Source organism: Hypomesus transpacificus, chromosome 5 (genome assembly GCF_021917145.1).
Source record: "Hypomesus transpacificus isolate Combined female chromosome 5, fHypTra1, whole genome shotgun sequence".
NCBI lineage: Eukaryota > Metazoa > Chordata > Actinopteri > Osmeriformes > Osmeridae > Hypomesus > Hypomesus transpacificus.
The window spans coordinates 5520987-5538464 of NC_061064.1; the positions used below are offsets into that span (position 1 = coordinate 5520987).

At 47.6% G+C, this 17478-nt stretch overlaps 1 protein-coding gene and 2 long non-coding RNA genes across 3 annotated transcripts; 2 read left to right on the forward strand and 1 right to left on the reverse strand.

Moving 5' to 3' along the window:
• The first annotated feature begins 2604 nt into the window (after nucleotides 1-2604).
• si:dkey-175g6.2 (neurosecretory protein VGF) lies at nucleotides 2605-10014 on the forward strand. Its single transcript, XM_047019970.1, has 2 exons — nucleotides 2605-2890; nucleotides 7977-10014. The coding sequence occupies exons 1-2, from the start codon at nucleotides 2713-2715 to the stop codon at nucleotides 10007-10009; spliced, it is 2211 nt and encodes a 736-aa protein (XP_046875926.1). The 5' UTR covers nucleotides 2605-2712; the 3' UTR covers nucleotides 10010-10014.
• Nucleotides 10015-10270: 256 nt separating this feature from the next.
• Nucleotides 10271-16386, reverse strand: LOC124467648. Its single transcript, XR_006956105.1, has 3 exons — nucleotides 16306-16386; nucleotides 15999-16076; nucleotides 10271-10349 (listed from the first exon to the last, which is right to left on the reverse strand). It is a non-coding gene; the product is annotated as an uncharacterized LOC124467648 (long non-coding RNA).
• Nucleotides 16102-17127, forward strand: LOC124467647. The gene is made up of 3 exons (XR_006956104.1): nucleotides 16102-16287; nucleotides 16433-16660; nucleotides 16854-17127. It is a non-coding gene; the product is annotated as an uncharacterized LOC124467647 (long non-coding RNA).
• Nucleotides 17128-17478: the final 351 nt, after the last annotated feature.

Consider the following 17478-nt stretch of genomic DNA (forward strand, 5'->3'; position numbering starts at 1 on the left):
AATCCATAGGCCTATGTGTGTGTTATTTTTTAATTAAATCCCGATGATGAAATGAATGACTCATTTCGTATTATGGCTAGCCACAGGCTACTGGTAAATGATATAAATTCTCATCGACGAATGTACTCCCTCCAATGAAACAGATGTTTGGAAAGAGAGTGTGAGAGAGATGGGGTGGGGTGGGGGTGAGGTGGTATGAAGCGTTAAAAACCTTCCCTGCAGCGTTTCAGGGAAACGTGCAAGTAATTTTACAAACGTGTTTTCTCTGCCCAACGGAAGCTACATCCTCTGACTTATCTTTCCCTCTCTTCCTCAAACACCTGCAGCTTAGCCTACTCGCGCACGAACACACATGCGCACGCACGTACACACACATACATACACACACATGCACACACATTGTCCCTTCCTCCAACGGAGGATCAGAGGTTTTGTCGCTGTGGGTGTCTGCGATGAGTCACACCGGCAAATTAACGCGTTTCAAACGGCTTTCAAATTACTTCCCTTCTAGTCGGGTGGCGCGCTGATAACCGATAACAGTTTTCATTTCTACAAGGAGTTTTGGAGGACTCGACTCTCCTTCCGTATGTCTTGTCTGCCACATACAGCACATATCTGTAGTGCGTGTTTGTGTTTGTGTGTGTGTGTGTTTGTGTGTGTGTTTAGGTGTGTGTGTGTGTGTGTGTGTGTGTGCGTGTGTGCGTGTGTGTGTGTGTGTGTGTGCGTGTGTGTGTGTGTGTGTGTGTGTGTGTGTGTGTGTGTGTGTGTGAGAGAGAGAGAGAGAGAGAGAGAGAGAGAGAGAGAGAGAGAGAGAGAGAGAGAGAGAGAGACAGATGGACCTAGAGACCAACAATAACAAAATCGACTATTGGTAGGCTACGTCGCATGTGACTATGTCACTTGCAATTGGTTTTAGCTGAGTGTTCATTCATAAATATTTTCTCTGGAGGCCACGCTATTCTGAGTTTTAACTAAGATTGTTCAAATTAATTAACAAAATATTGATTTCTAATAAACAGAAATCAAACGGATAGTTAATCTACATTCCACATTGAAAATAATAATGTCTACATTTGAAGTCTACCCCGGCCCCACGCCCCCATCTCAGGTAGGCCTGTACACGAACCTCAAATAAATAAATAAAATGCTTCTTTATATGTCGGTGCATGTGAAAGAACCCGCTTCGCTTTATGCCCCTATTTTAATTGTTTATCGATTTGATGTCAGGTCACCTGATACAGTACACGGCACCATGAAATCACCGCGACCATCTAAGCGGAACCGTGACGTAACAGCGCCCTCTCTCGTCGCCGGACACGAGCAGGGAGAAACAGCTGATAAAATCGTTTGCTATACCCAGGTTCACTGCGCGGGATCACTTAGCCGCTACCCGGTCCAACGGTTGCTCTCTCACCAGAGGCCGTTTGATTCAAGAATATTTGCCCACCACAGCAGCGATGCATTTCTTATGGCCTAGTAAGGGACTGCCATACCTACTCAGAACTAATTGCTGATCACGTGATTATGCTTCAATTTTCTCTTTGCCACGTTTTACCACCAATGCAGGCCACTAATCTATTCACTTAGTTCCATATTGGTCCTATGGGATTTTATTATGTGTGTGTTGCTGTGGGTCCGTGTGTGTGTGCGTGTGTGTTTGATATAAAGGGGCCTACACTGGCTGTGTGTTCGCTGGTGCGCAGGGAGACAGAGGGGAGATTGATGGCGGGAACTGATGCCGCGCTCACTGATATGAATCGCCTCATCAACTCCAAATTCGCTCCCTGCCTTACGCCTACAGCACCATCCGTCTCTGACGCCGCCTGTTTCTCACAGGTTCCTGTGCACATTTCATGGCTAATGCTCAAAGGGCAAATATATTTTCTAAAATAAAAAAAATTTAAATTAAAAGCCACTGAGAAACCTGCAATGATGGGCAGACATTTAGACCGACGCAGTCATTTCACGTCCACCAAGTTTCATCCCTGGCTTGCAGGTTCAATCCCAACCAATCATTTCTGACTGTTCAGCTAGTGCTCTGTGGAGGACCAATCCCATTTATGTATTACACTATGACAAATCACAGCTGGTGCTCCAGAAATCACACAAGTAGTCACAGGAGCCCCTCCTCTTCTGTTCACCTCGTTTTTATGAATGAACCGATGAATGGAGAGATGGCTTGGTGCTGTGTCTACTGTTGGGTAAATGAAAAACAAAAGGCCCATTTTGTGCTCAGAACTGCATGGGTTTTTCACCAATGCTCTCACGTTAACAGATGAGACAGTCTTCGAGGCTCTAGCTTCAAACAGTGTTTTTGCCAGCTGTGGAGGAGGAAAAAGGGGGGGGGGTTCAAAAATAGTCATGCCAAAATGGTCATTTCTTCATTTAACAGTATGGAGCTACCCCCCATTCCCCAAGTTAAAACAATTACAGCAAACATGTCTACAACTCTCCTCCCTGCTCTGAGTTACCAGGTTAGTACTGTACCAAAGCTACCAAGACTGCACACAGGCTATGGTTGGGATTTTATGGTACCATTCCTCTCATTCGGTGGAGAAAAATGTATTTTTTTCTTTTTACGTGGGTGGATATGCTACTGTTATTCATAAGGGCCATTATTTCACTCCCGGTACAGGCCACTTTACAGCGGGTTGGTGCATTAGAACACTTATGGAGAGATCTCAGCATGCATCATCATAATTGTGGCCAATAATGTCAGCAGAAAAAAATGATTTGCAAAAATGCCTCTCTGCCTCTTTCTCTCTGTTCTCCTCCTTCTCATGTAGGCCTCTTCATGGGAATAAGCGGATGGTTGTCTCTGTACCCTGGACAGAAAACCTTGAGCGAACCCTAGCCTCGGCCTTCAACTATTTGTCTAAAGTACATGTGTGTAAGTGCATGTATGTGTGTTGTACTTTGTGCATGTTCTCTCAAAGTAGCGTCACAGAACTTTGCCGCAAGGTAAACCTCTATCTCTGTTTTTGGTGCCCACAAGCGCCCAAAAAGTGTGTCCAAAAATTGTTGTACAGCAACTGTCCAAATGCACGCATTTACAGTATCCTATTAGTCAACTCACCGGACCAAAGATTGTTTCAAGCGGCTAGGATTGAATATCCATTTGTCCACAGGGCTTGTCTCACCGATAACACACGAATGACTGATCCACACACTGAAAAAAACGTCACAAAGGAAAATGAGGTGGCTGAACCGTACCAAAAAAAACAAGTCGATGCTTCGACCCAACCGCATTTTTTTCCCCGCCTGGGACCAAAGTTTCCAAAAGACCAAGTCTGGTTTGTTAGTTCTCTGTGTGGCATCTTTAAATACAAGGCTGGTGTGCCGGTGCTAATCTGTGTAAGTGGCCGAGCGGGCCGTGGAGTGTGAGTCAGAGCGTGGGCGCCAGGGCACAGAGGACGCTGGGTAGGGGTAGGAGGAGAGGGATCATGCTGAGTGGCAGTTGATAATGCCAAGCTGCTATATCAGAATCTGCCCCTCAGGCTTGCTGCTTACCTTTCCAACCAGCCTGCCTGCCAGCAGCACAGAGCATGCCAACACACACACACACACCGAGACATGCACACACACACCTACTCAAACATCCCCCTCCTCCACACACACACACATCCATCATCCACATGCATACACATATATCCCCCCCCATACACACACAAACACGTACACACACAAACACGAACACACACACACGTGCCTTCTCCGCTATCTCCACACACACGCACAGACTCACACACACTCACACACACTCACAAGCACAATTTATTCTTTTTTTTTTTTTTTTTTTTTTTTTTTTTTTTGTATTTTGTTGGATTTTGGATTGTATTTTTTTGTATGTATTTACGAACAAATACATCAACGGCATGCAGTCGAACACGCACATCTAATAATCTACGGGTCAAAAAGAGCCTCTGGCTTTCACAAAGAATTACTACTCATTTGATGTGAGACACACTCTGCACACACAGGAGCCCCATTGACATCAACGAGCTGACACAGCCGCTCATTTCAGTGGGAACACAAAGCCACAGAACATCACTGATACTATCAACAGCACAACTTTCCCTCATCAGAGAGAATAGGTTTCTCTTGCCCGAGGCATTATTTAAAAGCCTGCATGCACCTCTCTTCCCACACACACGCGTGCCGCAGAGGCAAACGCACACCCGCGCTTGTGCACCCTGCACACACCCACCCACACACACACACACACGCGCCGCACAGAATCGAAAAATCACATGACATTATCAGCGCAGCAGGCACGTCGCTCCGCCAGGCTTGTGAATGCTCATTTAGATCTGCTCCTGATTAGCTGAACGTTATCTGCCGAGGCCTCAGAATGACACTTCACAGTGACGTCGACACCACTAGTTCCCCCCCCCCCCCCCCTCCCGCCCCCATCTGTAAGTAATCCCATGTAAAACAGGGCAATCTTAGACTGGCATCAGTTCCAGGCCTCTTTAGATGGAGACAAGCTTCATGCCAGTCACGGTGTGTGATCCTGTGGAGCGGTGGATCGTGCCGTGATGCCATTCGACCTGTCCTATTTTCATCTCCAGCGCTGGCTGGTTGCAACCATATGTTGACGGCTTACGAGGCCCGTCTGATTCACTCCTCTCATGTCTGACTCAGTGCTGGTTCATCGCCACACAATGTCTGACTGGGTGACCAAGACTAGCCATGCTGTTCATCTGGATGAAGCATTGAAGAAGTTCAATGGAACAAAGCTTCCAGTGGGATTCGAACCCATGGTGGGAGACTTGGTTTGCTGGTCAGTGCTCAACATGGGAGTGTGTAGCTGATGCAATAGGGCCCGGGACAAAGAATAGCTGGTTTCAAATCCTAGAAGGCCACGGGTAGGACAAATAAAGAAGACAGCTTTCGTCATAGATCCATTCATCCCAGGAAAGTGCGTGCGTGCGTGCGTGTGTGTTGCATATTGTGATCTAATAGATTAATGTGATCAGCATCGCCATTCGGAGCTGACAGATGGACACGTGCCAAAGACGACATTAAACAAAGAGCCCTAATCAGGTAGAATCAGAGCAGTCGAGTCGAACCGGGTGTGTCACGGCCATGCCCGTGGCCCCTCCGCACGGGACCAGGGCCCCCTCGAAAACACCTGACAGTGGCCATGTGGGCGGGAGGTCTGGGAAGGATTGTGGATCGCCGTGCAGGATGCAAACAAGAGGATGGACGCGAAATTGAAAGGCGGATCAACGTGACTGGTCTGTCTCATCGGGTAGGGCTGAATCTCTGGGAGACTGCATGGGGTTGGTGGGGGGGGTATTATGGGAGGGGGCGTGTGTGGGGTGGGGGGTAGGGGGTGGGGGAGGGGTGCAGGGGGACATCACCATCAATGACCTAGACCGAAAATGGCTGCGCACAATCTTAACCGCTACAATTTTCCTCTCCCCATTGAAGAAATGTACTATTTCATTCATGCCATTTCCGTTCATTCATCAGAGCGGGCAGCGTAGACTCAGAGTTCCATTTCCACACGAACATTCTTATCAATGGATGTGACGTCAGCACGCCGATGCTTGCTGCGGATCACATGGTAGAGAGGGGGTATAAAAACGAAAGTTGCGCTGGCCGTGGTGCTGAAAACACAATTTGAATCGCTCAGTGCCAAAACAAGTGATTAACTGCGATACAAACACATCACAACATTTTTTGCACTGAAATAAAACAGTCCGAATCATTTTTTTATCTCTTTCATTGTTGTGTATGGTAGAGAACCACAATAAGACTAGTTTGAAAAGCGCTCTTGGAGTGTAGCCTAATTACAGAGATAAGCTAAGAGACTACCCGAAGCGTGAATTTTCTGCACTTTTCCCGTGCGGGACTCCAGGTGAGTACTCTTGTAGTTGCTCCGTCTTTAACAGCGTAGTTGTGGGTGCTTGGTCGAGTTTGGACAGGTGTTTATTAGTCTGTCATTCTATTGTGTGTCATGTTTAAGAAACTAAGGTGCAGAAAGCGTGCCGTCGTATTTGCGGGTGTGAGCAAAACCATCGGCATATTTACGGCTTATTAGCGGGTTTGGTTTCCAAAAGAATGCTTAATAGTGGTCGGCTTTGGTATGCTATTTTGTGTGGAATTTAAAAAGTTTTCAACTTGTAACATTCAATTGTGTATAGATCCAATTCAAACGTTTTTTTTTATCAACCCCTTCAACAGAGCATTTGTAAATATTGGATTTGAATGTAGGGACTAGTTTGGTTGAGTGTAAAGACCTACTTGAATTGACATTGCCTACAGCAGACACTAGCCTATGCTACACATATGCTTGTTTTAAATAACGGAGGTAATAAGCTGCATTTCAGTGTTGCGGGTGATGCTTTGGTTGCAAAATACAATCGATATATTATTATTATTTTATTTTTTCAATATATATATTTTTTTTTTTACAAAAGTTAACCTTGTGCCACTGTTGTTTAGATATAGGAAGAAAGCTATATGATTTAATGACTTAGTAGGTATTTATTATTTGAAGCAGTTTTTGTAGACCTAAACCAGTAAACCTGGTCTAGTGTAATAGCCTATGTAACTATTCACAATTAGGCTACATGAAATTATTTCTGATTCACGTAGTAGACCAAATAGGAAATAAATCACCGTCGCGTAAGTCTGCATACCTCTATTGCTTCATTGGCCCTCAATGAACAGTATGCATCACGCTCACGAAACAGTCTGGTAGGATACAATTTGATCATTGCGCATTGCTCACATTGCGCTTTGCTAGAATGGAAGCAAGTGTGCTGCAACAGTAAATCTATCACGGGTCTGTTGGGTTGAATCAGCGTGGCTTCCCGGTTTCCACATGACTTGTTTCACGGACATGCAGATTGATCTTCCGGTAACGGAATGGGCAATTGGAAACGGAAATAAAGGAATTCGTTTAAACCAAGCAGCCTAACAAAAAAAACACTTGCTATCTGCAGGTTAAAAGACATGTCTTTTCAATGCGGGTTAAATTTGCGTTTGTGCATGGTGTGACCGGGTTTCGGTTTGGGTCAGTATAGCCCATCAATCAGTTCATTAAGATTTAGTTCACAATTTATAGTTAATTTGATAAGGCAGACACATCTTGGTATGTTCTTTGGTCAACATGCAATCAAAAATGCAACCGAAACCTCAATCTTATCCGGTTTTGTTCTCCATGGCATTGAATTGCGCACGGAGACAGGGTGCGTTATGAACCGATTAGCGCGCGTTGCCGCCAATAAATGGCACTGTCAGTCTGATATAATGAATGCCCATTCTCTTCTCATACAGTTGGCCAATTAGTCTTCAGATAATTACCGTCATAGTCATCAGCAGTAGCAGCACCCCGTAGCAGGATTGTAGAGAGAAAGCTCCACGAGAAATTCCGCTCAATTGTCAAAATGAGAGTCAGCTAGTCAAAAAAGCGGAGGTCGATTAACTGGATATTTAACAACCAGTAGGCTATGAACGTTATTTTCAAGAGCTGAGCTCCATCCGTCTATCTTCGGCAATATTTTATTTTAATACACACGGGGTTAGGCGACACTTCTAGGAGCTCATACAAATGTAATTTCACACATGCTTTGGCTCAATTGTATTTTGTAAGTGACCATTAAGTAAGTGACACGAAATGTGTAATTTATAATTTTAAGAGATATGGCTATAGCTTTTTCTGCAAGCTACAGATGATATTGTAACTTATTTTTAAACTTGAGCACAGATTAAATCTTTCTCTCTCTCTGTCTGTCTGTCTGTCTGTCTGTCTGTCTGTCTGTCTGTCTGTCTCTCTCTCTCTCTCTCTCTCTCTCTCTCTCTCTCTCTCTCTCTCTCTCTCTATGTCTCTCTCTCTCTCTCTCTCTCTCTCTCTCTCTCTCTCTCTCTCTCTCTCTCTCTCTCTCTCTCTCTCTCTCTCTCTCTCTCTGTGTCTCTCTCTCTCTGTTTCTCTCTCTCTGTCTCTCTCTCTCTCTCCACCTCAGGTGCTGGCCGTCCCTCCTGCCTGTTCTGCATGGTCATGACCTGTCGCCACATCCCCTCCACAGCCCGACTCGCCCTACTGGTCCTACTCACTGTCTCACCACAGCTGGCTGGAGCTGCTGCTGTGGGAGTGGAGAGGGTGGAGGGGGGGATGGAGGGTCTCACCCGGACACACCCCAAAGAGGACGACCTTAGTCCCCTCCACACGCCCCCCGGGCTCACCCTCCCCAGACCCTTTAGCACAGTTCCCCTGGAGCAGGACCAGGGCACCCCAACAGACATGGACCCTGCCCAGATGCTGGCCTCCGTTCTTCTGGAGGCCCTGGACCACCCTGGGGCTGCAGAGACACTGGGCAGGCCAGAGGAGGGAGACAGTGCAGAGGGGCAAAGGCAGGAACCAGCCCACCTGGAAGCCAGGGGAAGTCAAGAGGGAAGGAGAGTAGGCAATGTGGAGGAGGAGAGATGGGGGCTGGGGGAGGAGAGTGGTGTGTTGGAGAGGAGGATGGAGAGGCTAAGGGCAGCCTTAGAGGCAGCAGCCCAGGGGGAGGAGTTAAGGGAGTGGGAGGAGGAGGAGGAGGAGAGGAAAAAGTCTCAGGAGGAGAGAGGCGGCCCAACGGAAGGTGAGGTGGGCCGCGACGGAGGCGGAAGCGAGGACGGTGGAGAACGAGAGGAAGAGGAGGAGGAGGAAAGAGAAGGAGCGGAAAGATCGGGGACCGTCTCTGACGGAGCAGAGTCCTCGCTCCGGCGCAAAACGAGAGGTTACTTCCAGAACATTGACCTGGGCCTTCAAGACAATGAGATCTTACCTCCTCTGAAGGGCTACAAGGCATACAATACCCAGCTGGCACGAGCCGGCAAAAAACTCCACTGGCAGGAAGAGCAGGCGAGCAACCGGCCGATCCAGGGCAGCAACTTCATGGACGACTTTGACAACGAGGGCGAGGAGGAGGTGGAGGAGGAGGCGGAGAGCCTCACCCGCGCGGAGGAGGAGGCGCGTGCCCGCGCCGACAAACAGGAGGTGCTGAGGCAGCAGGAGGAGGCGGAGCAAGCCCGCGAGGAGGAGCAGCGGTTGGCCGACATCGCCTCGGACATGCTGCTGCAGTACATGGGCAGGAAGCAGCAGGGGGCGCCCTACCTGGAACCGCGCCGCAAGTCGAGCGTGGACGCCAACGGCAACGCGGCCGAGGACAAGCGCTCCGAGGAGGTGGCCACCGACGACGACGACGGCGACCTGGATCAGCAGATGATCGACAGGCTGATCGAGATCAGCAGCAAGCTGCACCTGCCCGCCGACGACGTGGTCGAGATCATCAGTGACGTGGAGGAGAAAAAGAAGAAGAGGAAGGAGCTGCCGCCGCCCGGCAAGCCCGTCGCGCCACGCTTCCGCCCCCTGGTGCCCCCTCCCCTGGCTGGACCCCCAATCTACCACTACACAGCCTCCAGCAACCCCAAGAAAGCCCCGTACAAAGCCAACAGGAAGTGGCAGAAGGACAAAAACAAGGCCAAGTCCTATAAGCAGGAGTACTGGTACAAACCCCAGAAGCAGGTCGACTACTGGTACAAGCCACAGAAACAGTTCCTGGCCTTCCCCTCCTACCCCTACTACCAGAAGCCATACCGAGCCTACTACCCAGTCTACTTTCCCTACCCCAAAGCCACCGGCTACTACGATAAGACTTCCCTTCCCAGGGACCAGCAGCTGTTTGTCCCCCAGGACTACGGCTTCCAGCCCCCCAGGCGCAGGCACCGTGCCGGGGTTAAGGCGAGGGGGCAGGGCTGGAGGCAACAGCCACCTCCACGCCTGCCTGCCACCCCGTACATCTCTAACTACATCCTCCCCCACCCACGGACCTACCAGCCCCTGCCTCCCCCCAAACCTCGTTCCCCCTCCGGGAGGGGCAGGCAGCCCCCCTTCTACTACCCCCCAGCGCCGGGAGATGACTACGAGGAGGATGGCCTGGAGCCCCAGCTGGACAGCGACGAAGAGCTGGAGAACTTTATTGAGAGGATCTACATGAAGCGTAGAATGTACTAGAAAACATGCAGGGAAGCGTGACCAATGGGGAGTGCTGGGGTGGGGGGCAGTTGGAAGGATTCACAAAAGTTGAGGGAAACAGAGAACGGGAAGAGGTGTTTGAAGAGATTTACGGAGGGAATGGGAAGGAAAGAGAAAATGGTGAATAGATCGCTTTTTTTTTTTATTGACCACATATATTTGTTTCAGTCAAGCAGAAGGGAGAGGGGGTTCCTCTAGGTAGCCATATTCAACCTCTCAGTTTACATTCTAAACCAGAACATGCAGCGCTGGTCTGTGTGCCTGTCTTCATTCAGGTCCTCCTCTGATGCTCCTGCATGTCTCAGAGTGTTGGGGTTTTCTAAAAAGAAAAAGGAGAAAATTTTAAGAAAAAAAACATTTACCATTTACACCAACACACAGTCAATGAAAGAAAAACAATGTGCCAATTACAAGAAACTCATGTTTACAGAATACAATATTTGTCTCGTTCATTTGGTCATGGAATATCAGACTGTGTACTGGGATTCTGACTGTAAAATGCATCATGAGTGACATCACCAACACAAGGTAAACAGTGGCAATGGCTCGAATGCAGCCCAAACTGCCAATCACCAAGGTCATATGTATACCAGCACATATTTGTAATTTGAAAAGGTGCCAAATACATTCAATGCAGTCTTTTACTTCTCAGTCGAACGCACTGGAAGTTAGGATCAAAACTTCTATTGCCTTACAACAAACATACACACTCATATACATACATGCACATATTTGGCCCTTTCCTTATTTGTTATGTCATGGAATTCCCTTGCACATACGGACCCTTTGGCCTCAGCCTCTACAAGCACAAAAGAAAAAAAAGATAGAACTTCCAACAGGTTGGGCAAAGGGCTATTAATCATTCATTGGGTGGGGTGGAAAGCTATGATGTGGACACTTGTCTGTTTGGCAAATGACTCATGCTTAGAGCTTTGTACCACCTTGCTGGTACCGTTGACCATTCAGGTCTCCTGCATTTTTCTCAGCCTTCCGTAACAGAAACTGCTGTTTCACTCATGCAACAACCATCTCGAAACGTTCGGCTTTTCACCCATCGACTCTTCGCTTCTCTTCCATTTGAATTCTCTTTCCTTTTTGTCCCCCTAATTACTTGAAGTCTCACTGTCTTTGCCATAAACAGCTTCTGTAAGCGAGCACTACTAATCAAACATGTGCATCAGGAGGCCAACAAACACTTCAGTGTAAATGTTTTATTTATTTCCACACACAAAAAAAAGGACAGCCACAGAAGAGATGCTGTCTAAGGACAGGAGGGGGAAAAGATTGAGCTCAAAAAAGAAAAAAGTTAAATCTGCACGTCTTTTCTACTTGCATCTAAAAAAAAGAACAAAAAAATCTTTGGAGAAAAAAAAAGAAAAACTCAGTCCAGAGAAATTCAGACGGTTGTTTCTCTGAATAAACTGTGATCCTAAAAAAAAAAGAAGAAAACTTAAAGGACGAGGACTCTGATGTCCACCGTGAAGCCGTCTGTCTTGTAAAATGGAGAGTGTTGTTGTCGATGTCAACTTTGGGATTGTAAGCTGTACAGTGTGAAATAAATATGCCCGTGCAATGTGTAAATAACAGCATGATGATTACTAGTTTTGCTATTCAAGAGGAAAAAATAAAAGCAACTATTTTATTAAAGTTCAGTTTTTTATGCCTTTTTGGAGAAAGTTGAACTCACAGCAGTAAACATGGCAGCATGAAGAAGGTGGAACTCAGAAGATTCTCAAGTCACGAGTGAACAGGTAATGGTGCTGTGGTGTACTGTCTGGCCATGTTTTGTTTGTTCACCTTTCCAGAAATTTCCGTTCCCCTTATAGCCAGGTCTGTAAACACCCCACAATAACACTTGAGAACCCAGCAACCTGGTTATAAAAAAAAACACAAAAAAAGGGTTCAACCAGGAAACATGAAGGGTTCTTCTAGAATGAACCAGATTCACCTTTTCTCTTAGAAAACGTTTTAACAAAAAAAGGCAGTTGTCTCTTTTATCGTCGTCATGGGTCACGGTACGACTTCAGGAGTACGAGAAGGAGAAAGCAGCTTCTGGGACAGTCATGGTGAGAGCAGAAAACAAGAATGCTAGAAAAGAATGAAAGAATAACTGTACAATGGACAGGGGACATGTTGTGGGGAGAAAGAGAAAGACATGGAGAGAGAACTAGGAAGAGGGGAAGAAAGGGAGAGACAGGAACTGCAGTGATTGATGAGTCACATGATTGGCGGATGAGTCATCCATACACTTTACTGAAGAGGACCTCACGCACATACACACACACACCAGTACACACACACACACCACTACACAGACAACCTCTTTCAGCTGTATAGCAATTTGGCTTCTGGCATTGAACATAATGATTGACTCATGTTAGAGTACGCCTTGATTGATTCTGTCAGGCAGCACAGACCAACCAATCAGCTAATAGGGGAAGGGGGGGTACGGGGTGGGATGTGATGGACAGAGTTTGCCACATCTTCTTATTCATGAAACACCCAGCTGAGAGCAGGGGAGTAAAGTGCCTGGGGGACAAAGACATCCACGCCAGCTCTGGGTTTGGATCCTGTTCATTCAAAGCACTCTGTACATTGGTGGTGCACATTTCGACACAGTCTGTACCCAGTCCATTCAAAAGCTGTCGCTTAACCTGTGTCATTGCCTTTGACATGACGCTTTCCTCACATACACGGCATGTATTTATATGTTTACATATACACGTGGTTATGTGGACAGATCTCGGCAGTGGAAGTGAGAAAAAAGGTCACATCACATTTCACGTATTACGGTCCATGAAAGAAAAGTGGGCATCGGGAGCCTTCTTTCACACAAGTCAGCCTGTTTTTCTCTCCCTCCCTCCCTCTCTCAATCTCTCTCTCCCCTTTCCTTTTACCGACTAACAGCACCAACAGTTGGAGACAGGTAGTCTTGTTTCGGGGGGGGGGGGGGGGGGGGGGGGGGGGTTCTCTCTCTCCGCTCCCTCGGCGCTATCGGTTCATCTCTCTCCTCTTTCTCTCCACCCTCTCTCCCCCTCTCGTCCCTTGCTCCGCACCAATGCTCTCTCGCCCTCTCCCCGTCTCCTCTCCTCTGAGCTTCCTCCACTGCCTCTCCTTCTTTCCTCCCTCTCTCTCCATCTCTGGTTTCGTATGCGAGCCCTGAGGGAGTAGGAATGGGTGAAAGGCAGTCTTGCTGCACCACTGTCACAAAAGACTGGTGAGTCATCTCCACTTATGTCCCCGCTCCCTCCCAAAACACAAAGACGACGCACACACTTAAATGCCCCCCCCCCCCTTACCTGCAAGGCCCTCACACACACACACACACACCAACGCATTACATACTGTACCACCATATACTTCGCCATGCATTGTTCCTCGACGTTGTTCCTCTCTGTAGATCCCCAACACACACACACACATCCACACACACACTCCAATAAATAGCCTTCTGCTGGCGACAGAGGCAGAGATATCGAGGTATAAAGACAGACAGATCATTGTAGTGAGTCAGACAGTATGGGTAAACACTGATAATGCTCTTGGCCATACACACACACACACCTACCATCATCTTAGCGCACAAAATTACCCCAGCAAATATCGTTTTCACCCACAAATACACCCACAGAGAGGTGCTCTGACCTGTGAGTGGAGTTAATTTGCTGATACCTCTCGTACCTCGACATTCTAAGTAGTAAGGATGACTCATCAAAGGAGCATGACATAAACAGTGGGACACAACAGAGAGAGATGCAGAAGAGGACAAAAGCTGGAAGAAAGTGGACAGTGGTGGTTGTGGTGTTTTATCATCTGAAATCGTTTGGGACGAATGGAATCAATGGAGATGATGTTAGTGTGTGAACACTTCTTCCTCCATAAGGAAAAAGGGATTGTTGTCATGCAACAGACCACTGCCAAAATAACTGTACACTACCTACCTGACATGAAGGCTAAAAAGACCCATTGGGGCAATCTCCAATGATCTTTTAACATGATGGTAACAAATGACTTCTTTGCTTCTAATAAGCAAAGACAAAAGAAAGGACATCTGTTCTGCTAGATTGGTGAGCAGACGAAGATGGATCATTGTTGAACTGCACAGTGTGTAGCTCGTTTCATTAAAAACATAAATCAACTGGGAGGACCTATTGTAAATACTCTGCCGCCATCGCGTGGCTGATTTTTGCAATAACACTGCAGTAAAAATAAACTCAACGGGCTCGTTTTAAGGAAGCCTACGCTACGAGTTTTTCAGTAAAACGGTAAGTTTTGTCCCCTATAAACATGTCGTATAGTTTGTTTAGCAACACAGACAGCTCAGTCCCAGCCAGAGGTGTCGTTTTGCATATGCAGAGTTATACGGTGCATCTCCGTGGGATATTATTGCCTATAGCCTACCTCTTGAGAAAATTACGTGCCGCAAAACCAGCAAGAAGCATCAATCTAATTACAGCTAACCTGCAACTTTTGTTCAAATAATGTCATTTCCCAGTGATTCATTATGTGCAATTTAATTTTGAACTTCACGTTGTCCTACCATGAGCGCACTCTTTAGTCACTGTTTTTTTTTACCTAACTTAGCTTTTGATCCCTCATTTACGCAAGGGTGGTCTAACCGCCTACCAAGACACCACGACACCACTTGTGAAACCCCAAAATGGGAACCCCAAAATGGGAATGTAGAGGTTTTTCCAGACATGATCCTTCATATTTGGTACGTGTTAGAAGAGATCACCTTTTCCCGAGGTGCACTCTCACTCTGAAATTTCACCTGCGTCCTGCGTGCCGTTGTCCACGGGTGGCCGACCTTTTCCCTCACAGCAGCCGTTCAACCACTGATTGTTCAAAAGGTCATCTCTTTGACTCCATATAGGCCTACTACTGCAGCCGGAGAATTCAACCACTGACCAGAGGGAGAGGACAGTTTGTTGTCCCCTGTACACTGCTCCCCTGGGAGGCCTGTGCTGCTGGTGACAGGGTGTGCCAGGTCACGGGTGACATCGGAGCCCTCATACGCTTGCTCTTTACAGCAAAGCTGCTTGTGAGCCATTCAGACACATCAAATATTAAAATGGCCGGAGTTTCCGTTTCGTACTCAGGGAGAGAGGGAGGACAGTGAGAGGGGCAAAAAGAAGGGAGAGAGACTGAGGGTAAACAAAAGAGAAGCGCCCATAAGATAGAGAGAGAGAGACCGAGAGAGAGAGAGAGAGAGAGAGAGAGAGAGAGAGAGAGAGAGAAACAGAGAGAGAGAAAAGGCAATAACACAGGCACCCTGGGAGGGAGTCGCAGGCGACAGGATGGAGGGAGAGAGGGAGGAAGAAGACGAGAGGTAAGAGAAGCCTGGACGATAATGTTGGTCCGGAGCCTTGCGTCTTGAGTGTGATTGGTTATTTAGTGGTTCCTTCTAATCAGCTGTAGATAGATAACCTTGTGGGGAGGTGGCTGTTTCTTGGATTAGTTCCTTACTGGGTGTGAGAGGAAAGGGGGAGGATGCATTGTGTGTGTGTGTGTGTGTGTGTGTGTTATTGCCCTGCCGTTCTGTCATCCTGTGTAGTAGCCAGACCGTAGTCCAGGCTAACATTCACACAGAGGAAACAGAAGAACTAGAGGAGCAAACAGACCAGTCGGACCCCAGAGCACAGACTGAGGCCGCTGAGCCCAATCAGGTCAGACCCTACATTCTCCTCCTGAACACCTGGCACTGGGGTTGACACAATCCACACTTTAACTTGTCTCTGAATATCTCTCTCTCGCTCTCTCTCTCTCTCTCTCTCTCTCTCTCTCTCTCTCTCTCTCTCTCTCTCTCTCTCTCTCTCTCTCGCTCTCTCTCTCTCTCTCTCTCTCTCTCTCTCTCTCTCTCTCGCTCGCTCTCAGTCAGAGGAGATTGAGACTGAGACTGCTCCGGGGGGTGAGTGTGACAGTCTGGAACAACAGGGAGTGTGTTTCGACGACGCAGAGATCCTACCTCTGGAGACCTTGCCACTTGAAACGTCCCCAGCAGAGAATGACACTGAGAGCCTCTCGCAGTCCCTGTCCTCACCACCTGAGGGTGACACCACAGAGAGTCAGAGCACAGTACAGCCCTCAACCATACAGGGTCAGTACCTTGGACAGATGAACTGATCCGTCTGTAAATACAGCCATCAATCTGTTGCTGTAGCGTGTGTGTGTGTGTGTTAGCTGTAGATCCCTCTGCTCAGCCCTGTTGGTACTGCCTGAGGTCTCGCCCCACTGAGGAGAAAACTGAACCACAGGTGCCCCCAAACACAAACCTCATCCATTTCGTTGTTATTTCACCAAAATAACGACATACTGAAACTCCTGTCATGTTTCCTGTCACATTTCCTGTCACGCTGCTGTTCCTAACCAATCATTCTTCACCGTGTTGTTTGGCAGCAGGAGTCAGAGCCTGGATCTCCAACGCCCTCTGGTGGCCAGATGGTGAAGTACCAGACTGACCCCCGGCCTCACTTTGGTGTGGCCTGCTCCTCTCGCGCGCCCCCTCTCCCTCTGTGGGGCAGCGAGGGGCCACGCTGGGAACTGAGAGACCAGGAGCTGTCTGACCAGACACACACCTGCTCCCACTGCCATCTAGGCTTACCACCTGACACACTTCTCTGGCACGAGGTACGCACACAAACACACACACGCACGCTTTGGACCCTGAGTAATGGAATTGTTTTTTGTTTTTTTTTATTGACACTGAATAATAATGAAATATTCTTTATGCCTGTATCTCTGCCTCTCTCTGCCTCTAGCCCTGTCACTGTTTTTGACCTTCTTTGTCTCTGGGCCTTTCTCTGCCTCTGTCTCTGTCTAGGCTAAGTGTCTGCTGTTTGATGGAGAGAAGAGCACAGAGAATAAATAGGGCGGAATCTGCCAGAAGACAAGCTATCTACAGTGTCTATCTGTTTTCACTGTCTGTGTACTACTAACTCAGGAAATTCTACCCGACAGTATATGCTTTAATAATAATTTATGTTATGTTGGACTCCAGAATGTCTAGACATGTTTTCGATCTTGTATTATACATGAACTATGCAAATCCTGTGTTGTATTACCACTGTGAAGTCAATAAATGATGTATCATCAAACCTCATATGTGTTTGTGATGTCACAGCTGGACTATGATGTAACCATGGTTCAGTAACATTGAATGGCATGGAGACCAAATTCCTAGCAGTGTCCTGGTGACTTCCCTTTGACCTGGTGGGTTCCTTGCCCACCCTAATGCCACACCCACACCATGGCACTGCCGTCACAGTCAGCTTGACTTAGCCTCTCTTCCTGTAGACCAATCTCTGTTTGTCTGTCTGTTCTAACCCTAACTTCCACTGTAACTAGTTCCCTCATGGTCTAGCCCCAACCCAGCCCCCCAGCACAGTCAGAATACCCCAGCACCTGCTGCCCAGGACCAGGGAGAGCACTGGGGAAGACACTGTTCA

What these genes read in the sequence shown, in the direction of transcription:
- si:dkey-175g6.2 (XM_047019970.1), top strand. Translation starts at nt 2,713, where the DNA reads ATGTCAGCAGAAAAAAATGATTTGCAAAAATGCCTCTCTGCCTCTTTC. An exon ending in TTTGTCTAAAGTACATGTGT is followed by an intron (nt 2,891 to 7,976) that starts GTAAGTGCATGT and finishes TCTCCACCTCAG; the next exon opens with GTGCTGGCCGTCCCTCCTGC.